Genomic DNA, 23,588 nt, shown 5'->3' with positions numbered 1-23,588 from the left:
ATTGATGTATAGATGTGTGTGGTTGTATTAGTCAATAATTCATACAATGCAAGTGAGATGAGTTTTGCCATTTAGTTTAAACTATTTTTATAAAAACAATGACAAATAGTCAGTGACAATTGCATAAAAATAAAAATGTTATACAAACGCAATAAAATAAAATGGTCATATCTACCAACATTGACAATAGATAATAACAATTGATAATGAATTATTATGTGATGATTTCAAAATATGAAAACTCATAGAAAGATATTGCAACATTTTATGTATTTGCAATTGTTTGTTTGTTTGTTTTTGTTGTTGTTGTTGTTGTTGAAAAAAAAAAAAAAAAAAAAAAAAGGGGTCAATAACTAAAGATATTTAAGTTTTATTTTTATTAAATTTTGTTAAATTGAACTTTCTAAATAACCCTCCCAAAAAATATTTCTAAAGCTACCACTGGGATTGAGCCATAACTACTGTAGTCAGGGTGACCACAAACCTGCATGAACTAATAAACTAAAAGAAAATGCATTAAATTAGAGGTGTTTAGAATACCAACATTGGATTCTACTATTCTACTAGTGATCTTATCAACTAGTGGTTTACGGTCATGCATGCAAAACTTCCTAGATCGTACTCTATTGGAAGTCTCCCTACTCTAAATTGCAGCTTGGCAAGAATCTAATTTTTAATCTCTTCGGTAACCAGTAAAATATTTTAATGTTGCTAGCATTAGTTGATAAAAGATATAGGTTTTAAACTCCTAAAGAAGTTACTGTGCTTAAAATTAAAATATTAAAAATAATAATTAATAAATTAAAAAAATCAAAGGGTTGACCTAGTGTTGTGTAAGGCTTCATAAGGTCCTAGGTTTGAAACACAAGAGACCATCTTTGAGGACTTTCTCGTTGTAATTATTATTTTTTGTTAAGAGAACTACACATCTAAGAAAATAATCAGATAATTATGGACTTCTGGATACTCTAACCAACCCCCCAAAAAAAAAGTGCTAAAAAGAGCATAAGCAGAGTAACGACCATCAGCATTTAGGTTGGAACTTGAACCAACCACCTAAAGTAGCCCGCACTAGCTTAAAAAGGGCATCCATTCCTATTTCCTATTACAAAAAGATAAGAAGATAGAGCATCTTCTTGCTTTAAGCCTTTTCTTCCATTAAAAATAACCGATGGGCAGACAAAATCTCCATTTCTTGGACATCTCTGAGCCTCAAATTCATTATCACTTTTGCATATTTAGCATGGTCCCCATCAAGTTTTACCTCACAGATAAACAATACACAAATGACAAAGCCCAGGTAAACATTAGGCAAAATGCAATTGGTAGTGCTTTATGGAAGTGAAGTAAATGGAACACAATTGGTGGAATGAATATAGTAATTTACCACATCCTTCCAAAGGCTACAAAATCATAATCCTCAAGGGGCTTAGAGCATCTCCAATGGCTTATTTAAAATCAATTTTAGAGAGAAAACACCCCAAAAACCCACTTCAACAGTTTTTCCATCTCCATTTTTTTTATTAGAAATGCTACAGTGCTTTTCTACAAAGAGCCAAGGTTGTTAAACCCGGACCAGACCGTACAGTTCGACCGGGAAACCCACGAACCGTTCACATTTGCGATCCATTTAAGGTGAAGAACCGTTCCATGCGAAAAAAGCATGGAACTGTCTGAACCACGGTCCGACCGTCCAGTTCTGTGAACCATGATCAGTTCACACGATTCAAATAGGCTGCCTTGTTTTAGCCTAAAACGGCGTCGTTCAGTCTCTGTTTTTTTTTTTTTTTTCTTTTTTCTTTTCTCTAATACGGTGTCGTTTTGGGTATTTTGATTGAATAACCCTGAAACGAAACCCTCACTCTCTCAAATCTTAATCACTCTCAATCACTCTCTGCCTCTTCCTCATTCTCTCATCTCTGCCTCTCTCCCTCTTCCTCACTCTCTTGTCTCTGCCTCTCTCCCTCGTTGCCGTCACAAATCGCAGCTCACGCTCATCGCAGCTAAGCCGTCGCAACTCTCCCTCATTTCTCTCATCGCAGCTAAGTTGTCGCAGATCGCAACTCATGCTCATCACAGCTCATGCTCATTGCAGCTCACGCTCATCGCAGCTTTCCCTCGTCGCCGTCACCGTCGTTTGGTACAATAATCAATTTTTGTCAATTTATATTTTGTTTTATGTTGTGTTCTGGAGGTACTAGATTTTGTTGTGTTTGACTTTATTTGGTGAGTGTTAGATTGGATTGTGTGTCAATTTATATTTTGTTTTATGTTGTGTTCTGGAGGTACTAGATTTGGTACGTAGATTTTGATTGGATTGTGTGTGTACTTTGATTGTTTTTTAAGGTTGTTTTTTGGACACTCAATTTTGTTACTTTAAATTGTGCTTGGTTTTTTAGTGTGATTGGATTTAAGAATTTATGGTCAGAGCAAAAAAAGAAAGGAAAAGGAAATTATAGGAAATTATGAGAACTTTAGTGTGAATTCAGCTTGATCAACTATAGAGATTTATATGAGATTTGAGCTTACTGAGATTTATGTATTTAAGCTTACTGTGATTTATTTGTGGATTTGATTATATTCTTTAAGAGTACTCGTTTATTTGATCATATTCTTAGCTCGGTTTAGGTGTTTGTTGATGAATTTGGGTTTAATGCTGAGTTCCCTTGTACGCTGTATTATTGATTGTGGCTACATTGTACACTGTAATTGTTTCTTTTTAATGCTGAGTTCCCATTGTACACTATAATTGTTTACAATTTACATTGTACACAGAGTCATAAAGTCCACAGTTTATAGTGTCATAGAAACAAACTGTGGACTCTATGACTCTGTGTACAATGTACAATGTAAATTGTCAAATAGTGTACATTGTAAACTAAGTCATAGAAACAATTATAGTGTACATTGTAAACTGTGGACTCTATGACTCTATGACTCTGTGTAAACACGCATTCTGGTTTAATGCTTGTATGCTATATTATTGATTATGGACTCTATGACTCCGTGTATATTAGTTTGTTAATTTGACTCTGTGTATGAAGTTGTGATTCTTTGACTATCTGTATTTCAAAAATTGATGGGTCTATGCGTGTTTGATTGGTTGTTTAGTCTTTTAGATTAAAATGGAAACAAAGATCGGGTCTACTCCATCACATGAAGTTGATTCCAACGTAGTGAAGTCTAGCTCAAGAGTAAGGGAATATGTTGATCCGGCTTGGGAACATTTTAGCCTTGGGACGGATGAGAAGTGACGGAATACTTTTACATGTATGTATTGTAGGCAAACATATAAAGGTGGGGGTATTAATAGGATGAAAAAACACCTTGCGGGGATAAAAGGTGATATTGGATCGTGTAAAAAGGTTTCTCATGATGTGAGATACCAAATGTTGGAATATGTGAAGGAGTTTAAGTTGAAGAAAAAAGCTGAGAAACAACGTCAAGAAGAAATGTTTAGTGTGCCTTCCACAAATAGTGATATGCAAGAAGATGAAGATGTTCAAGAAGGATTTAGTAGTGGGTTGCCTAAAAAACCTGTTTTAGGTAAAAGAAAGGGTACAAACCCAATAGATAATTACTTTGCTCCATGAACTACTCCAGGAGCTCAACCTGGTCTTAAAAGTGTGTTCCAAAGTAAAGAAAGGGTGTGGCAAGCTGATATGGCTATTGCAGGTTTTTGTATGACAATTGCATTCCTTTTAATGTAGTAAATTCAATGTACTATCAAAGGATGATAGATGCCATAGCTAGTGCTGGTCCTCGTTACAAAGGTCCATCTTATCATACTGTACGAGTCCTTTTGTTAAGGGATCAAAAGAAAGAGGTTCAGTTGTTGGTTAAGTCACAACGTAGGCATTGGGCAGAAGTTGGATGTACACTTATGGCTGATGGTTGGACAGATACTAGACATAGGTCATTGATTAATTTCCTTGTTTATTGTCTTAGGAGAATGGTATTTGTAAAATCAGTTGATGCCTCAGATATTGTGAAGAGTACCAGAAACTTGTTTAAATTGTTTGATGAAGTAGCTACATGGGTTGGTCCAAAAAACTTAGTTCACATGGTTACTGATAATGCTTCCAATTATGTATCTGCTGGTAAATTGTTGTGTGAAAAGTATAAAACTATTAGTTGGTCTCCTTATGCAACACATTGCCTGAATCTTGTGTTGCAAGATATGGGAGACATGCCTCATGTGGAAAGACTCAAAAAACATGCATCCAAAGTTACAGTTTTTATTTATAATCATGTGGCTTTGATTGCTTGGTTGAGGAAGAGACCTGGCTGGACAGATATTGTACGTGTAGGAGCAACAAGATTTGCTACTACTTTCCTTTCATTTGGAAGCCTTAATGTGCATAAGCATGACTTGCAAGCCTTAGTGACTGGCAAGTTCTTTATGGACAATAAATTAGCAAGAGAGTCAAAGGCAAAAGAAGTAGTTTCTATCATTTTGGATAATTCTTTTTGGGATGATATTAATGTTCTTGTCAAGATTTCATCGCCACTCATTCGTTTGTTACGGATTGTTGATTCTGATCAAAGGCCTGCAATAGGATATGTGTATGAGGGCATGCATAGAGCATGGTTGGGAATCAAGAAGATCTTCCGAATGAAGAAGCACTTGTACAAGCCATACACCTCAATTATAAAAAACCGTTGGGACAAACATTTGCGTAAAGATCTTCATGCTGCTGCATTTTGGTTAAATCCTGCTTTTCAATATGATAAGGAGAATTTTTATCAGAAACCAGAAGTACATATGGCTGTTTTGGACTACATTGGGACAAAATATGATGGTGACAAAGAAAAGGTAATTAAGGAAACCCAATATTTTCGAGACCGTATTAGGAGCTTTGATAGAGATCTTGCATTGTCAACAAGCACGACCACTCATCCAGGTGAGAAGTAATTAGTTTTCTTTAATACTATAAACAAATCTTAGTTTTTTTTGTTCATGTTGAAAGTTAGTTTTGTCACTATAGTTAGAATAACTGAATTGATTATTCAATTGAAAGTTTGTTTGTTTATGTTGATTAATATTAGATTACGTTGTGTTATGAAAATTAGATGAATGGTGGAAGTTGTGGGATGCTGATGCTCCAAACTTGCAAAAATTGGCAATTAGAATCCTTAGCCAAACTTCCGCCTCTTCTGGATGTGAGCGTTGTTGGAGTTTATTTGACCAAATACATTCTAAGAGGAGAAATAGGTTGGAACATCAAAGGCTCAATGATCTTATATTTGTTCATCATAACTTGCGATTGAGACATAGGTAACTAAATGCTATATCTTGTCATTATATTAATTTTTAAAAAGTCATTTGTATAATGTAATTGTTAGTTACTAATTATGTTCAAATTCCAATAATGAGCATGACATTTTATGATGCAGGCTTTACAACAAAAAGTTTAATTTTGACCCAATTGATTATGCAAGTATTGACAAAACTGATTTTTGGGTATTTGTGGAAGAAGAAGACCCATATCTTAATTATGAAGAGTTGGAGAATGTAATTTATGAAGAGGGTGCATATCCAGCAAGTGCATGGCCTTCTTCTAATATTGAAGGTTAGTTTATATGTAAACAATTTAATAACCTATAGTGATTTTTCTTTTATTTTTTTCAAACTTTTGTAAATATTATAATGATTTTTCTTTTTATTTTGTTCAAACTTGTGTGTAGAATCTGTAGATGATAGCAGTGAGGTTGAAGGAATTGATTTGGGAACATTTGGACAACCTGTTGGCCCTCCTCCTGGATTTCCAGGGAATGATGATGAGCATGATAACTATCATGACATTGATAATTTATGATCATAATAACTCTGTTTGAACTTTGAAGTTCTATTTTGTATTTTAGAAATACTTTCTATGTCTTTTTGTAAGACACTGTGTATAACTTGGAGTTTGAAGTTTTATTATTGTTTTTTAGAAACAAGTTTTTATGTATTTTTGTAAGAAACAATATGTAGTTGTGTTTGTGTACTGTAACTTGGAAAACATTATTATGAGAAACAAGTTTGTTCACGTAGTTGTATTATGAGAAACAATGTGTAGTTGTATTTTGGATTGGTTATGGTATTTTAAAAACTATTTGTGGACATTTTGAAAAACGTTTTGTTTTCTTTGGATATGAAATAATAGAATAGACTTTCTGCACCCAGGGCTTACTAAGAAATTCCTCATTAGGTGAAACTTGGGAGTTCCTTGTGGAATGGAACTACTCTATTTTGTTTAGTTGTTGGTGGCACATGTCCCTGCCCCAGGTCCCATATCATTAAGAAGTGCACAAATAAAGGAAGCGAAGGTCACCCAAAATGTCTGATTCCAGTTTATGTTTGAATTAACATTGTTTTATGCACACAGTTTATGCACAGGGTGTGTAGTTATGAGAAACAATGTATAGTTTATGCACAGTGTGTAACAATGTGTATTTGTGTACTATATTTTTGTAAGTTTTATGTATTTTTTAGAAATAAACTTCTCTAAATGAATTAGCCTATTTTAGTTAATTTTTCTATTTTTTTTACTAATTTAATGTTTTTATATATATTTAAAATAATTATTAAGTTAATTATGACGTCATCACGGTTCGACCTCGGTTTGACTTTAAAACCCTTGAATCTCTCCCTTTTACGGTTAAATGAACGGTCCGAGTCTGAAAACCTTGCAAATAGAGAACACTAGGGCATTTACTCTTTACACTTCAAATGTTTTTTTTTTATTATAATAGCTATTAAATAAAAAAATGTTGAAAGATGTGTAGTTATTAAAAAATGAATAAATAATGAATAAAAAATGAATGAAGAAATAATATTTAAATGAGATGAAGAAAATGATAGAGAATTTGTTGAAAAGTGTATTTGAAAAAATAGGTAGGTAAAAGCTAAATATCACTGTCCAAAACAGTACAAAAATTTAGATAAGTTGCTAGAGATAGTCTTACAAATATAATCCCTACAACTCAAATGAGAAACACCAAACTAAAACCAATTGATCCACGTTAGCTAATACTCACAAACACTTTTCAGCTTCAGTTAGTGAATAATTTACGGCTACATTAAGGACAATAATTTGGGATCCAGGATTTAAATAAATAAATTTGATTACAGTATATTTAAATTCAATACAGCAGAGCCCTTAACCTATTAGACTGAATTCCCCAAGGTTTTAATTGATTGCTAAGAAAAATGAAGTGAAAAGCAACAATTGTTTTAAAGATCCAGTGAAATATAGAACGATTTGTGATTGGTCCCTCTTTTACAAGCTTAGATGAGTCCTCATTTACAGCTGAGAGCACTAAGAGACTCATTCAGTGCTGTAGATTATGCTGATTCATGCAATATAGACGCAATTCAGTCAATCTTCAACAAGTTATATGCTCCAGAATACTCCTGCAATTTTGTTTCTTGTAGAAAAGTTAAAATACTAGGTTTGTCTCTGAGCCAGTCATGAAAATTTTATTTTCTGACAGTCGACAACTTACACAAAAACAGGCCGGTTTGTGAATTGCTAGCTCTTTTCTCCTAACAACAATTTCAGTACTAACAAGAATAAATTTTTGTTATTCTAATATAATCACAAGCCCCAAAAACAATGTACTAAAACCAAAATTTTTGAGGCAACTCCCTAGCTAACTTATCACTATAGTAGTTAAATTTCATGGACTACAGTTTACAATGATCAGAAGTTCGTTCAAAACCATGTATTGGGTTACTCCCATATTTTACAAACATGTTGCAGTTACTGTCAGAAGGGAATTGGCTTGAAGGATCACTAAGCTGTTTTGAAAGCACTTGTTTCTGTACTTTGTCAAGAGGTTGTGTTGACAAATATGAATCCAAAATATGGCCTTTTTGCTCAGAAACGAACCTCGTGTGCGGTCTACAATTTGACACTTTTCTGCAAGAAACAGAATTGCGGGAGTATTCTGGTGCATATAATGTATTGAAGATCGACGAGATTGTATCTGCATTGCATGTATCAGCATAATCTACAGTACTGAATGAGTCTCTAGTACTCTCAGTTGTGAATGAGGCCTCATCTGAGCTTGTAAAGAGGGACCAATCACTTGATGTTGCATTAGAGAAGTCCATACAGACTGGTTCAGCATATGCTTCCATCACTGGCTGGACATTTCTGCTAGCACTCTTGAGGATACCATTTGAAGTATGGTTGGTAGAACGGGGAGGCATATCTGGTCTTGGATTTGTTGAATCTTGTAAGCCAACAGATTGGCTGCTAGGTCTGCTTTGACCGGTCCTTGCAAGTTTCTGAGCTTTTGATATGCAGTTCCTTACAGAGGCAGGAACTTGCTGCTGGATGGTTTTCTCAATATATGTTCTTTGAGGACGAGGGCAAGACCTAAAACAAAATCATAGAGCATCTACAATCTGAAGAGCACATAAATGAATTGCAAAAGAATATATACAAAAAGACATGACATAAAGATATAGGGGAGGGATCCACTGAAATCCTTGTAAGGAGACTGACAAAAGAAAATAAAAAAAGGTCGTACCTAGTGCACAAACTCCCACTTTTATGGGTCTAGGAGAGGTCATGGTAAGCAGCCATACCCCCAACTTATTAGAGAGACTAATTCAAAAACTTGAACCCCCGATCTATTGCATTTGGTGGATGGCACTTGCCATCACACCAAGGCTTGACCTTTGACATAAGTGATAAAAAAGAGAGGTCCAACATACACTTGCCTATATGATGTAATACTAAAAGTAGAACTGATCTCCCTTGAAATGCCCAAAGTATCTACGTTGCTATAGTTTGGGAAGTACTTGTCATTACTTATCAAACAAAGTACTTCTGAGTGATATAGATATACAGGGTTAATTTAGTCAAACATATAAAAAAGGGCAAGAGTAACCAAACAAACAAGGAAAGAAAAGGGAGAAGAAAAAAAAAAAATTAAGTGAGGACTTTAGCCCCAGACAATGCATACCTCATGTAAAATAAGATATACGCTCCTTCAGACATCACCTTGCTCATTGGCACAGGCTGAACCTGTCAATGCAATTCATTAAACCAGAAAATCATACGAAACAAAAGGAACATCAATGCTAAGTGTAGTCCCAAACTTTTCAACCATTAATATTTGCATTGAGAGGAACCATGTCAAGCATAAAGGGGGAATAAGAACATGAAGGCTGACTATGACAGTTGTTTCTGATCTGCTTATGTGAATAGGAGCTAGAACCATATCAAGTGAATCATATAGTTTCACATCCATAAAATAAGTCTAGAGGATTCCTCACTTATTTCACTCATTCAAAACCATAACGGACACAATTTGAATATTTCAATTATATATATAGATATAAATGTCAATTTAACAATTCAAAGAGGCATAAATACTAATTATACAGAGATGTCACATTTGAAACAACAAAATTTAGCTATCTCAACTAGCACTCTCCTACATCATCTCAGATTCGCATATGTATATCAATCATCCAAGAAACATAATCTCCTAAAAGTAAATATATTTGCATTTAATCCTAAAAAAGTATGTTGATTAAAGACATTTTCCAGATAAATCTCTAAACATGATGCATTAAATGACAAGGCTTCCAACTTCATTGCCATAGCATTTAGTTGACTGAGCAAAACTCTGAATTCACAATTATCATCAACCCCTTACTGCTCACTTAGCTTATGAGGGTCTAGTTGTAAACACTAGATTGGGTCATTTAGATATTAGTAAACTAAAGAAGCAATTTTGAACCATATGATTATAAGTAGTACAACTTATTTTTGCATAAAAAGCTCTCTTTACATTGCCTCAATTGCAATAAAAGAGCACTTAATTTCTATTCTGAGAAAAGTTTCTCTTGGTAGGTGAGTCCTGCGCCTCATAGAGATAGAGGGACCGCTGTAATACTTCGTAGGAGGGAGTTCTTTCGCCCCCCAAGAGGTGCCTTTGTATGGAGCAAACACTGTCCTCCTAGATAACCTGATCAAAGGCATAGGGATAAGGTGAGACCCTCGCGGAAGGCGGCGCGGCCTCGGGTTCGGTTGAGTGCGTGGGGGCGGGTTGAGAGTCGGAGGGGGCCGGTTCACCAGCCGCGGGAAGCCTGGCATCCGTCTGCTCGTGAGCCAGATGAGATGATGATGCTTGGGCGTCGTGCTTTCCGCCCAACGAAAACACATCGTCGATATCCCGCTCCCGTGGCGGACTGGCCGGGGCTCTGATAGTAGAAGAAGACGATGATTCTTCTGAACCAACCGACCAAATGAAGGGAGATTTGGAAAACAAAGTAAAGCCCAACCATGAAAAAGCCCAAGTAATAATGATATGTCGTAGCTCCTTGAGATATAACATTATTATAAATAAATAATGAAATAAAGAAACTGAAGAAGTCTCTTTTTTTATTTCTCTGCTCGTTTGTCATTCTATGATAGATATATTTGAAAATGAAGATTAAGGCCCATATAAATAAGAAAATGAAGAAGAGTAAAAAAATAGAAAACATGAGTATTTCCTAGATATTAATGAGAAATCAAACGATGCCGGGTATTCCGTGCATCTATCACAAGGGGGGCTTGGGACTCGAACCCAAATCTTCCACGACCCCCACAAATCAGCAAAAACGAAGCTACCAATCCAATACCTACTTTACTGAGCCATTTAGTCAATGACAGATCCGCTTTGGCGTACTACCAAGTTTCACGTTGGCATGTGACACTCTCCTTCCTTGCTTTTTCATACGCTTGCTGGAGAAGGCCGGTGAAGTGCAGGAATGCTGTATGACCGAACTCGAACTCGCGGGAGTCGATCATCTACTTATATACTACGACATTTGTTTGTTGACCCAATAAGATGATAAGATCATGATAAGAAAGGTATCATCATAGATATGAAATAAATATCTATATCTCTTTAGGTTTTCTGAAACTCTTCTAAAACTATCACAATTTATTCATAACTTAAAACATTCATTGATATTATGTACTTATCAAAAAAGAAGAAGAAAAGACTCCTCTTTTTGCAAGACAAGGTTGTGCTAGAAGGGAGTACTCTATAATTGGAGAATAGGTAAGGGCACCAACCATCAACAAGAGAACCATGTCTAAGCATCTAAGTTGGTTGTAATGTTATAACCAAAAGGAAGAATAAGCAACGTGTCATCACTCTCAATGCAAAAAACATAATAAAAAATTTAATGGAACATGTAGAGTTTACGATATATGATAGATATCACTTACAGCTTGTTTGGAAGGGTGGAAAGGAATGGATAGAAAGGGATCTTTCTGGAATATTCTATCTATTCCCTATTTGGGAATTTAGTAGGAAGGAATGGAATGACTAGGAGGGAATGTTCATTTCATTCCCTCTTAAGCATTCCTCCTAAAAGTGGAAAAAATATGCATTCCTTTAATGAAAGGGAGTTGAAATATTGATTGTATCTCTAGTATAAGAAGATAAATAAAAGATGATGGATATATTAGTGAAATTAAATATTTCTTTCTTTTCTATTTCTTCTCATATGAACTCCCAAACATACTAAAGAAAATAAATCATACTCCATTCCATTCTTTAAACTCCCAAACCTAATATTAGATAAGGTAGATTCAGTAACTAAAGAAATTAAGACTGATATTGAAATTTCTTTCATTTTGATATGAAACGCTAAATATTATATAAATTAGTTAATTCAATTGAACTTCTATAAAGAGAATCTAATTATGTTTAGCCTTGCCAAAAATTGGATGTGAGGTTGTCTACCAATCATCCACCTCTACTAGACCTTGCATAAGTAGTAACTTTGCGCACCGGGTATAAACCTTTTGGTTGACCAACACAGCTGATTTGCAGACTAAGAGATATATTTTATGACATTGACAAATGGAAGTCTTCATTCATGCTTTTATCGTTAGCTTGAAAAGGCATCTTTGGCATCGATGCATCAATTTTAAGGTTAATGTGACAATATCATATATTTAAGGGAGTATTTGAATCTTGTATTAAAACCTCAAGAATACAAGCAATCTTGAAAGAATATATTTCCAAAGTCAATTTTTGTTGTTCCCCTGATTCTCTTAGATAAAAATTTACCCAAAAAAATACACCCAACCAGACTATCAATTCTTAAAGTTTGGAACATAATCATAACATAAATATAAATGTGTTCCACTATTTTGAACAAAGGATCAACAAATGATAAGAGCAAATCATCAATTAGAAACAATGATCACTGACCTTTCTATTTTTTTTTTCTAATTTTTATGAACAACAGGAGAGGAAAAACACCATCCAAAAGACTAGTGACATGCCTTGAAAAAATTTGTTGAAATGAACCCTCAAATGCATCTTTCAAATGGTCAAATGCCCAGACAAAAGTTCTTCAAAGAAAAATAAAATAAAATTTGAAACACATAATCAATGTATACCATAACACTTATAAGGAGAAAATTTTACCTCAGTGTCATCTATCCTGAACCAATTTCCGCGCATATCTTTCACATATGACACATAATGTCCAGAGAAAGATGCATTTAATGTGTCCAAATGCACAACAACAGCATAAAGCATGTAAAGTGGTGGAATGTCTTCGGTCCCAGTCATAAAGGGAATCATATCCAACATGTCGGGAAAAGTGATCCACTTACTTATTTTCCCATATCTTCCCTCCTGATGAAGCAAAATCCAATATTGAAGATTCCAACAAGTTTTTTCACAAGCATAAAACATATAGATATCTATTAGAAAATGTGCCAAAGCCAAACCCAGAAATCATTTAGTGTAGTAAAAACATGAAGGTGTCCCATGTTTCAACTTTCAAGTGTTGACCCTTGTGTAGGTTCGAAAAAACAGAGAGCTGGCTTATGGCTTCACCTTTGATAATATAATCATTGGGGGAGGGTCTCCATTGGAAACCCCGAGAGGAGCCAATTGAGAAATAATTTCTCATTACTAAATCTTTTTTTTTCTAGATATTACCTAATGGGTAATAAAAGCAACTTATGTAGCTACAAAGCAATTTGTCAACCACTTGTAGACAATTAAATTAAGACTCAAATCTAATTCTGTCTCAATTATGATCTCATGATCTCATGCACTGATGTTTAATGTCTAATTGAAATTAATAGAGAATCACAAAGACACAGTAACATATGGCAGGACCTCCATCTCATCACTAATGCAGTTGCACAGTGGTACCTGAAATCTCTTCAAGACAATTGTCAGGATATTTGGAGCCTCATGTATGCTCAATTGCTTCCTAGCTCGAACATATGTAGCACATCTGTACATCAAAATATATGGACAGCTTATAAGCTATTTGAGTTGAAACCCAAAACTTTTAACTTCTACAATAAATGGTTACGCTAAGAGTTAATAAACTAAGGTCATCAAACCTTCCACATCTGTACATGTTTTCTCCATCCAAATCTTCAGTGGCTGTAAATTGAGTCAAAGCATCTTCCAATGATTCAACCCAACCATATATCTCTAATGTGAGATCCATGATGTTTTCATATCGTTCTGATTCTTGATGACATATCATACACTTGACCTAGTAACATTGATATTAACTTAATGATGATCATTGTAGGTAAGAGGGGGAAAAAAAAAAAAAAAAAGAAGAAGAGGAAAAGCAACCCAATAAAGATTTCACAACCAAGCTTTAAGACAAAGGTTAAAAGAAGAAATAAACACCTTTGATCTAAGACGGCCACCAAAAATATGTTGTATAAATGTTGTTTCTTGCAATATAGGATCAACCTTGTTCTCGCCACCTAGTCCTTCCAAGCATATGGATTGCATTGACGCAATAATAAGCCTGGATAAGACAGCATTATATAATTTTATTTAATTAAACTGATGTAGAACATCATCAACATAAGATACTTCTTTAATTCAAATTTGACTAAGTCTTTTCCATTTTTGCATATATAAGGAAACAGAAACAACAAAGAGAACCAAAACCAGTGTTAAAAAAAAAAAAATTAAAAAAAAAAAAAAAAAAAAAAGAGAAGACAAAATTGGTTACTAAATCTTAACAGACCTTAAAAATTCATGTGCATCTTCCTGACTTCCATCACCAATTTGGAAATTAATACTTCGGATATGCATAAGGATCCTGCTCAAAGACAGAGGGCCCCCACTTTCTCTTAACATCACTACATGTTGCTCTAGTTCACACATGAGACACCAACCTTTTACACAACCTAACATGAATAAAATAAACCAGAGTAAGTACAACATCAAAACAAAAGTAAAGCTCAAACATTTGACAATCTAATAATGAGAGTAAATGAGAAGACTTGAGTACATGCTCTTGAATGTGATCTATGAATCAGATAGGTGATGAGAGGCTTTGTGCAGGTCAAACACTGCAAGACGGCATTAGCATAGCAACTGCAAAAAATAAAAAAATAAACAATAAAGAATAGAATGAAAGATTCTCAAATGTCTAATACATTAGAATTACCCAATAAAATTTTTCTAAAATGTGTACTTTCATTCATGGATCTATGTAGTTGATCAACCAACTATTTACATCTGCTTTCTTTTTGACATTTCATCTACCTTGTATGTTCGCTATGTCTTCAATAAATTCTATAGAGTCTAGCAAAAAGAAAACAAAAGCAAGAAACTAGTGACAGGCAATTGCATGAAGTACAGCAAATTCTAGTCGTCGCTTAAGTTTATAAACAAAAGCACACAATAGGACAAGAACTCTGTTTCTTATTGTTTTTGCTTCCCAGTTTTGTACTTTTGAACTACATGTGCTAAACATAGTCTTCATTTCTTTTAGAAAGTAAGACATGGCAATACCTGTTACCACAATTTAAAAGGCCCCTAGGTGATAGATCAAAGACTTCACACTGGAAGAACTTTACAAATTCCTCATAAGGAAACAGCATCTGATACAGAAAAATAGCAGATAATATATGAGAAATTCCATTTAATTACTTAAGACAGAGGAAGCAACAAAATCAAATAACATAGGGTTAACCCAAATTGACCTTTAATTTTTTGTTTCTTTTGCCATTATTTATCGGAGCATCTTGTCTGGTAAGTTTGGTTGACTTTCTTAGACCAACCATCTTCATAATTCCCATCCTTTCAACCCCATTGCTTCCTTGCGCAGCTTTGATATCTCTCATTCTGGCAACATCTGCAAAATGCATACAGAATTAGGGGAACAATTAAGTGCAAGGTACATAAAAAATAAATAAATAAATAAATAAGTTACCGGTCTGACTTGATTCATTGGCAATATGTCCTTTCCTCTCAAATTCTGAACAATATTGCTCTCCTGAAACTTTCATTGTTGATTTTGGCAATTTAGAAATTTTCGCCTGTAAAGCTTGTGACCCACTTTTAGCATTTACATTTCCATTAGTTGCAGTCATTTCATAGGAGCTATTGAAATTTATTTTTTCAGCATTAGTAGAATTTTCCCATTTAAGTAAATCTCCTTCATCCTGATCATACTCCATTTGATGTGCATTTGTTCCATTTCTAGTCATACATGATGAGCTTGAGAATCCACAACTTTTTCTTGGTTCAAATGTATTCTGAGGTGGGGTAATATACTTATCACTCCCATGCATCGTACCTCTTGAAGCAGCTTGTCCTACATTAGAGCTATTGACATTGTGCTTTCTTAAATTTTCTACTTCTGACACAACAGAATCACTCTTTCTTGACTGCAGCCAATTTGAAATTATATCATAAGCAGAGAAAAATTATTGCTAAAAATAAAATAATAAATTCCAAAGATACTGACCCTATGCCTTGTAAATGCCTCCTTTGATGAAATAAAATCAGAAGTCAAATGGGTAGCCCTACTTTTGGAGGCATCTTCACAAGAGTCAATTACATCTTTATCCTCTCCTCTCAACAATTCATTCTGGGGTTTATGAGACACCCGTTTGTTCACTGTTCTCTCAAGAATGGGGATTTGAGAGTTACCAATTGCAGAGTAATCAACAACAGCAGGAACGCCAAAGCTTAATGAAGTTAAATCATCTGTAGAAACTTTTTCTCCCTGATCATTATCGTAACCAAGGAACTGTGAGTTCATGTAGTCATTAAGTAAAACCCTGCCATGAAGGGATTCTTCGACTGAGACAGACTTAGGAGATGAGCTTGAGCTGCTAGTAGTTTCCAATTGCTGGCACTCTTGCTTGTGAGCTTGCCTCCAGTGGATAATTTGACACTTTCCAGAACTGTAAAAAAGTTATCAGTTCAAAATTTGATAAACTTTCAGAGTCCGAGTCATTTCAAGAATGCTATTGATTCTCAAAAAAAAGGATTTTTTTTTGGCTCCTCTCAATAAGATAGTGAAGCAAATCTACAGCATGTATAATTGTGCAAAGTTCTTTCAAAAGAAAAATGATAGGTAAACATTTCAATCAAAGAGAAAATACATACAAATGATGATTATAATACATCCTAATGTCAAATTTCAATATAAAAATTCATGAATGCTATAAATTCTAAAAAAGAATCGCAATGCTAGTTTCCAAAAGCGCATAGTCAATCGTATAAAGTGCTTTAAAAATACTTGTCAAAGAATTCCTGGTCTACTCTGTACTATCGAAGATATGATTATTCCTCTCTCTGGATTGTTCACATGATACAAAGAGGGGAAGCCCCGCAAATCTCACCCTTCTCACCACAGCAGACCTCCCTTTCTGGGATACAAATACATCCTTCATCCTTCAAGGCATTACCTAATGCACTCCAAACAAAGTGAAGACTTAAGGACCAGAACTCATCGGGCACATCACAATGTTAAAGAAGATGATATACTGATTCATTGCTACTTTTGCTCATACACAATTTATTCATAGTAATTATACCCCTATGGTTATTCAAAAAAAAACCAAAATGAAGAACATTGAGAAATAGACTGCTAGAGCTGGTCAAGGTAAAGGTAATAGGTTTAACAGGAGACAATAAGCCTGCAAGAGCAAAGTGGGAGGGTCCAAAGAAAATGCACGAGTAAATGAAAGTAATAAATATGAAGCTTCTCTAACAACAGTTTTGGGTTTTTTACTTAGAAAAAAAATTTTAAAAAATTTAAAAAAAAAAAATTGGGTTTTAACTTTTAAACCTCCAATTTTAAATTTTGGAGCCCCCAAAGTTTGGCCCAAAAACTCTTGAATTCAGTATTTTCACTCCCCATGATGGTCAAGTGATTTGCTTGAAAGACCTTGATAGTTAACATCTCTAGAAAAACAGGCACCAAAATACTTATTTAGAAGGAAGCAATTGAAAGTGCTTCTTCCTTTTGATTTTTAAATCCACAAAAAGCCATCAAAGGATCATGAATGGATATTAGATTGTTCAAAGAAATTTTTCCAATTGCTTGGCTGTAACCATTATAGGCCAGTGTTTCTACAAAACACTAACCAATACAAATTAATAACATTGAATAAGAATAAAGATACATTTTTGAAACTAGATTACTGGACCTCCAATTAAACCACAAAAATGACCAGTGAAATCAATGGCTGCACCATGGAGTCAACCAAGAAAAACCACGATGCCACCATGATGTAAAAGTTATAAGAGAATAATTAGTTATATAAAAATAAATAAATAAATAAAAGAACAAGATTAAATAAAATCCAGGACAAATTCACTGGAAAAAGGATTTGAAAACTTTTAAATGTTTTCTAACAAATTTAACAATTCAGTTACTATAAAACACCTGCAAATGCACACTAGCTTTTATTTCTTTTGTAGGTGAAACAGATTTGTTCAAATAAGGGGGAATTCCTAGGATTCTAATGCACTGTGTATTTATACAAAAATATGGTGTAAATTTCTTCATTTCCTTCTTATTTCTGTTTCAAACACAATCCCTTTTTCTTTTGATTTTAAACCGTATGATCCTTCATACCAAGAATAGTGTATCAAAGAAGATTCACTTTCCGGAGTTCCAAGTGACATGATTCCTTCAGAAGCTAAAGTTGAATGATTGAAGTCTCCTCCAGGTTCAGTCGAAGAGATCAGAGTGAAGTAAAATCAACCAGCAACTTGTATCCCTCACTTCCTCTCCCTCATACCAAATTCAACACCAATTTCTAAAGCAGCAGCAAGAACTCATGCCAAAGTCCCATATGGAGCTGCCATTGCTGCTACTTGTTCGGTTTTCTTTTCTATTTTAATCTCCTTCCTGTTTTCTTACCTTTGACTGTCAGCTTTCTGAGAAGTGTAAAAGGAATAGAATAGGCTGCTAAAGAACTTTGCTTGAACTCTAAAAATCTTAAATTTGAGCTCATTAGTCATTTTCAAGTTGAGTGGAACAAGCCAAGTTGAGCTCAAGCTTCGAAATATTTGTATGAGCCAAGCACAAGCTGGCTTGATGAAGCTTGTTTGAGCTGGAAGCGTGCCAAGCTCAGACACACTAGTATCTGGCTCAGTTTGGCTCATTTGCATCTAACAAACCTAGAGAATTGATATTTATTTATAAAAAAAAAAAAAAAAAAAAAAAAAACAAAAACACACACACACACACACACATTTTTCATAAGCCATGATTGTTCAGTTAGAGTGCAACCAAGGCCAATTCAAAGACATACTAAACACTACCATCAAAGATTAATAGAAAAGTTGGAAAGTGGTACTAGCCAGAGTATTATTCACTTAGGCTATCAGTATCCAAAAAAGTGTCTACATTTCAGTCCAACTAGCAGGTATATAATTAGCATTTTAAAGGAAACAGGTTTCCAGCATTTTTTGGAAATTTGTAGTCCGTTCCCTCAGCATACAGAGTATCATGCTTATTATTAAAAGTTTAAAGCACACACTAACAAGAAGCAATGGTATCAAAGAAGAACAAGATGAAGAGAAAGATTATTTTATGCTCAACACAGCTATATTTGTCTTTCCTAAGTAATTTTTTCATTATTAAAAAATATTTTAATTGCAAAATAAGTGGGGATCCCACATCTCAGTTCTCTATTTTATTTTACACAAAATAGCTAAGTTTAATACTGTAAATTATTCTATTACAAGAACAAGTCTCATAATTGTAGTGGTATCTGGTATGTCGATATCAACAAAACTATTTCAAAAATTCAAGTAAAAAATGTATAGTAAAGCCAAAATGATTTATATGAAGTAACCCATTCAAATAATACTCCTAAAAGATTCATATCTAGATTTTAATTGCCAAGTTGGATATATCATATAGCTCACTTTTGTATATTACTTCAGGCAAAGACTTCCAAGAGTCTTCCAATATTCCTATACAGTGATTCATTCATAACTATATACAGTGACAAGCAATAGAGAGGGAGGACATTTATTGAGTGACCAAATAGACAATTCCTAGGTCAGAATCAAGAAGATAAACACACAAGGCACAGCTCATTAGGAACTGGCAATTATCACCATCCATGATCAGAAAATTTTTTACTTCTTTCACAAGTGAAGTAAAAGTTCTAACAATCAAATCTGGGGATGTAAAGATTTTGGCGCTGTTCTTAATCTTATTGACAATATTTTTCCTACTTTGTTTACTTCTTCGAATTCATACAATGGCAAGAATACAGTACTCGAGAAAAAAAGTTGTTGCAATAAAAGTACAAGGAATAAGACATACCAATATCTAACAGATTTGCATCTGGAGCAGCGGGTTTTAGCAGGAGCAAAGCATCTCGCACACACATGAAGTCCACTCTTTGAAGAAGACACAAGAGGAATAGCATTACCCACAGCCATCGCTTCTGCTTTAAAAGCTTCTTCAGCAGCCAATTGAGCTAGCAAACTTATTCTTTCTCTCTTCTTTGTAACCTCACTCCATTTTCCAAGTAAGATGTAAGCAACCAAAGGGAGCACAACCAAGAAAAGAAGCAATACAGGTATATCAGCTTCCCTTGGTTCAAGCATGTCACCACCAGCATTCTCATGACCAATATTCTCTCAAAACCACTATCCCGGAGACAGCTTATTAAAGCTAAACAATTCCAAGTAAATTAACATCCAGAGGCAACAACATGAATTGCAACACCGAATATGACCCACCAAGAATACCTGTAAAGTTTTTTATTCGTAAAATTCACAATGTAACTAATCAAACTTAGAAAAAAATAAAACTACACTATTCTTATTTTAGTACAAAAATATGCAATTATTTACATCAACAGAAAACAAGCTATTTCAAATTCTGAGTTTAATTTGTCCAGCAGGGTCTCCTTTTACAAAGAAGTGATTCTCTATCTCTTTCCAGACTTGAAATAGAATGATGGAAAATATATATATAACTACAGAACATCTTCTTCCAAATAAGCTAATCCAAAACGAAAATAAAGAGATAAAAGCAATAGAGCTATATCTCTACCGTTGAATTCATCAAAGCGGAAATGCCTACTTGTTTCCTCCAAATCCTATTATCACTATAGGAGAACCTAATAAACTATGCCATTAGACAATCACAGTAGTGCCTCTATTCAATATAAAGACAAATCACAACATCAAATAAAAGGATGCAGCAACAAACTATGATTTCATGATTAAACTACTTTTGAGATTTTATCAAGAAATATGACTTATACATAAAAAAATCAGGTTTTGAAATCACAATTCTATGAGGAACTTGATTGTGACATCAAGAGCCAATAACCCAATTTCATCACAGGCAGGAAGCGTGAAACTAAGCTTTTATCATGATCAGAAACCAAACCATAGCTAGATCAAAAGTATTAGTTTTTTCCTTACATGTCTTTTTACTCAAGAGGATCATGTAACATGGGAGCAATCTACTTAAGGAGAATATATAGCCTATTATCAGCTAGGAATGCAATTAGAGGAACTCATCCTAAAGTGCCATGGTGGAAAGTAATCTGGTTCCCTAAGAATGTACCTCAAGAATAGCTTTATATAGTGACATGATATCCCACATCAATAAATGCAAGGAATTTATCATAAAAATAAGAAAATTATTTAGTATTCCCGGAGGAATTAGTAACACATAGCTATATTCCAGGAGTACTAAATAGATTCAAAAAATCATTCTTGTATCAGGTAGCTTGCATTATTCATGCAGAGTGCCACGTCGGCTGTATTCCGGGAGTACCTAATAATTACTACTCGTTACAATGTCGTTAAAAAATGGAGACCTCATTTTCCATTTTAATGTGTACACTGGGAAAGACCCACTAGTATGTGAAGAGAAGTGAGTACAACATTATTGTACTCCCAGGTACTGTACAATTAGTACTCTGCAGTAAGAGTCATGAAAAGAAAACAACAAAGAAAAACTTGTTTACTAGAGATTTGATTGATAACTTGCAAAAGGGGTAAAGGGTTTTCTTCCTATGACAGAAGATTGTGCATCAATATAGGCATCTCTGATTCAAGTCGGTTTTACTTTTCATATGGGTGAAAAACAAAACCATGGGAAGCTGAGAATATGATTCTTAACCCAAAACGAAAGCTAAAAAAAAATAAGGAACAGAGAAAGAACCTAATAAAGCTTGGTGGAAAAAATTTTAGGGGTTACAGTTTTGAGAATCAAACGAAAAAAAAATGCCCTGAAATTTACACCAAATTACACCCATTAACTTCATTGTTTGAAATGCAACGAGAGAGAGAGTGAGAGACGTACCTGCCTGAAGTGAAACGGCGTCGGAGTGAGAGTGTGGATCACGGGTCACGTGCAGTTCTCAACTGAGAGTGAGAGTGAAGAGAGTGAAGAGTGTGAAAGTGGGTTTGGGGAATAATAATAATAGAGTCTAGTGGAGAGAGGGAAAGGTCTTTAAGGAAGATAGAGACAGGAGAATGCTGACTTCGATTGACCACGATTTCGTGAATTCGTATGTTGAAGATTCGGTTTCGTGGTTATTTCAATTTTGGCACATTTTTTTTTTTTTGGGTACAAAGAACACGGGACTTATGAATGTGGTTTATGTTGATATAAAGACTCGGTTTCGATGGATTTGACTCGAATGTGACATATGCTATGGTAGATGCGGACATAAGTTTGAAATTTTGACAAAAGCAGTCATTTTCACGATCCGCGTTTAGTTCTCATTAAGACAAGAATGAAATAAGAGTATTGTTAATGATTAAGGAACGAACAAACAACTACCTTTGTCATTTGACAATATATTATTCTAGGAATATTTTGATATTACTTTCATAGAAAAATATTAAAATTTGTTAAAAAAAAATTCCATAAAAAGTTTCTATAAATATTTCTTAAATCAATGTTCTTAGAGTATCTATTAACTTTTCTTATAAAACAAAGGTAAATTGTAGATTCCAGTTAACTTCACTAATAAAATTTTTTAGTCGAATAGGATATTTGGGATTTCGATCCAAATCTTAAAAAAAAAAAAAAGCTAGACAAAGAAATTGGCGAACAAAAAGAGTGATTTATGCCGAGAGTTTTGTATCTCAACTTATTGATACATCTTGATATTTCTAATATAGGCATTTAAGATTCGAATTATAAAAGATATATATATATATATATAAAGGTCCATAAACAAAATCTAGAACAGATAAGATGCAAATCAATTTTCATAATATTATAAAAAGGAAAAAGTTCATCTATGAAAATCGATAAAATTGGCTTCTAAAGTATGGTTTACAAATCAACCAGAGAAAGAGTTGAGTGTGCCTCTAACTTCCTCAGTCATGTGCTCAATAGACTAATGTGGTATCATGGAATGGTGTTGCGGATCGTTTTTTCACGTTTTTACAACTTAGACATGTGTCTTCATATTATTGGATATCTTCTAGTCTGGCCTTTTTTTTTTTTTCCCAAGAAGGAAGTTGGGTTTGACACTTTCACGAAATGAGCTTTGGGGTTCCATTCTACTGCTACTAGTTTGGGTACAAACATTAAGTCTAATCCAAGGAACGTTGCTGCAAAATGGACTTATTGTCCTCTTCTATTACCATATAAAGGGTTGTTCTTCACTTTTTGCAAAGGGAACATTTATTCTGCTATGTAACAAGACTCTCTCAACAGAATGAGTTGTTTCTACTTTATGCAAATTGATCATTACTCTACTTTACTATTATAGGTCTGCACACACACACAAACTAAAATCCAAAGAAAGTATTAATCAATCAAATGTTAGTTTACAACATGTTGGCATACATATTCTCAAATATATTTATATATTTACACACACACACACACACACACATATATTTATATTAGTATATATACATATACGTATTCACACATATGTATAAAATACATTGTGTAGAACGAATTGGGCCAAAAAGATTTCAAATCCAACTCACATAGTCTTATTGCCTTGAGTTGGCACAAAATTGTGAGGTTTGGAATGTGAGTCAGATTGGCCATATTAAGATAAACATTGAGAAACTCAAGAGATATGTGTCTCGTGGGAGAGAGGAAGTTTTCCTAGTGGTGCATGTCAATACTACTATTATGCGGTAATCTCTTTCTCTCTAGGTGTTTTCTGTAGAAGAGTGCAAGTACTCTACTAGGTACAAATTCTCAACATTTTCTTTACTCAATTTCTCTTCTTTATTTTTCATTATTTTTCTTTCTTTTTGTTCTCTTTTTTTTTTTTTTTTTTTCTCTTCCCATCATGTTACCTCTTCCCTTAGGTAATCTACTC

The 23,588-nt window shown here is 34.2% G+C and overlaps 2 protein-coding genes across 4 annotated transcripts; one reads left to right on the top strand and one right to left on the bottom strand.

Moving 5' to 3' along the window:
• Positions 1 to 1,186: 1,186 nt before the first annotated feature.
• LOC112013177 (uncharacterized) lies at positions 1,187 to 6,011 on the top strand. Of its 2 annotated transcripts, XM_065777083.1 has the most exons (5): positions 1,187 to 2,140; positions 4,560 to 4,904; positions 5,074 to 5,278; positions 5,398 to 5,573; positions 5,689 to 6,011. In XM_065777083.1, the coding sequence occupies exons 1-5, from the start codon at positions 2,083 to 2,085 to the stop codon at positions 5,817 to 5,819; spliced, it is 915 nt and encodes a 304-aa protein (XP_065633155.1). In that variant the 5' UTR covers positions 1,187 to 2,082; the 3' UTR covers positions 5,820 to 6,011. The 2 variants fall into 2 exon arrangements, with proteins under 2 accessions (XP_065633155.1, XP_065633154.1); XM_065777082.1 differs by lacking the exon at positions 1,187 to 2,140 and having other exon boundaries at positions 2,841 to 4,904.
• A 1,539-nt stretch (positions 6,012 to 7,550) lies between these two features.
• Positions 7,551 to 21,739, bottom strand: LOC112013187 (ubiquitin carboxyl-terminal hydrolase 15). Of its 2 annotated transcripts, none has more exons than XM_024045574.2 (14): positions 21,593 to 21,739; positions 19,589 to 20,019; positions 15,758 to 16,199; positions 15,221 to 15,677; positions 14,991 to 15,142; positions 14,800 to 14,888; positions 14,294 to 14,379; positions 14,027 to 14,189; positions 13,678 to 13,801; positions 13,377 to 13,534; positions 13,180 to 13,264; positions 12,439 to 12,651; positions 8,962 to 9,023; positions 7,551 to 8,369 (listed from the first exon to the last, which is right to left on the bottom strand). In XM_024045574.2, exons 2-14 carry the CDS (start codon positions 19,873 to 19,875, stop codon positions 7,673 to 7,675), a joined length of 3,015 nt encoding a protein of 1,004 aa, XP_023901342.1. In that variant the 5' UTR covers positions 19,876 to 20,019; positions 21,593 to 21,739; the 3' UTR covers positions 7,551 to 7,672. The 2 variants fall into 2 exon arrangements, with proteins under 2 accessions (XP_023901342.1, XP_023901343.1); XM_024045575.2 differs by having other exon boundaries at positions 21,597 to 21,739.
• Positions 21,740 to 23,588: the final 1,849 nt, after the last annotated feature.

Source organism: Quercus suber, unplaced genomic scaffold, assembly GCF_002906115.3.
Source record: "Quercus suber isolate HL8 unplaced genomic scaffold, Cork oak 2.0 scaffold_148, whole genome shotgun sequence".
Taxonomy (NCBI): domain Eukaryota; kingdom Viridiplantae; phylum Streptophyta; class Magnoliopsida; order Fagales; family Fagaceae; genus Quercus; species Quercus suber.
This window is presented reverse-complemented; position numbering and strand designations above follow the sequence as displayed.

Coding starts and splice junctions, on each gene's coding strand:
- LOC112013177 (XM_065777082.1), top strand. CDS start 3,719: ATGTACTATCAAAGGATGATAGATGCCATAGCTAGTGCTGGTCCTCGT. Junction 5,279..5,397: donor AACTTGCGATTGAGACATAG/GTAACTAAATGC, acceptor TTTATGATGCAG/GCTTTACAACAAAAAGTTTA. Junction 5,574..5,688: donor GCCTTCTTCTAATATTGAAG/GTTAGTTTATAT, acceptor ACTTGTGTGTAG/AATCTGTAGATGATAGCAGT.
- LOC112013187 (XM_024045574.2), bottom strand. CDS start 19,875: ATGCTTGAACCAAGGGAAGCTGATATACCTGTATTGCTTCTTTTCTTG. Junction 13,802..14,026: donor GATGCACATGAATTTTTAAG/GTCTGTTAAGAT, acceptor TGTCTTATCCAG/GCTTATTATTGCGTCAATGC. Junction 8,370..8,961: donor TATATCTTATTTTACATGAG/GTATGCATTGTC, acceptor ATTTTGTTTTAG/GTCTTGCCCTCGTCCTCAAA.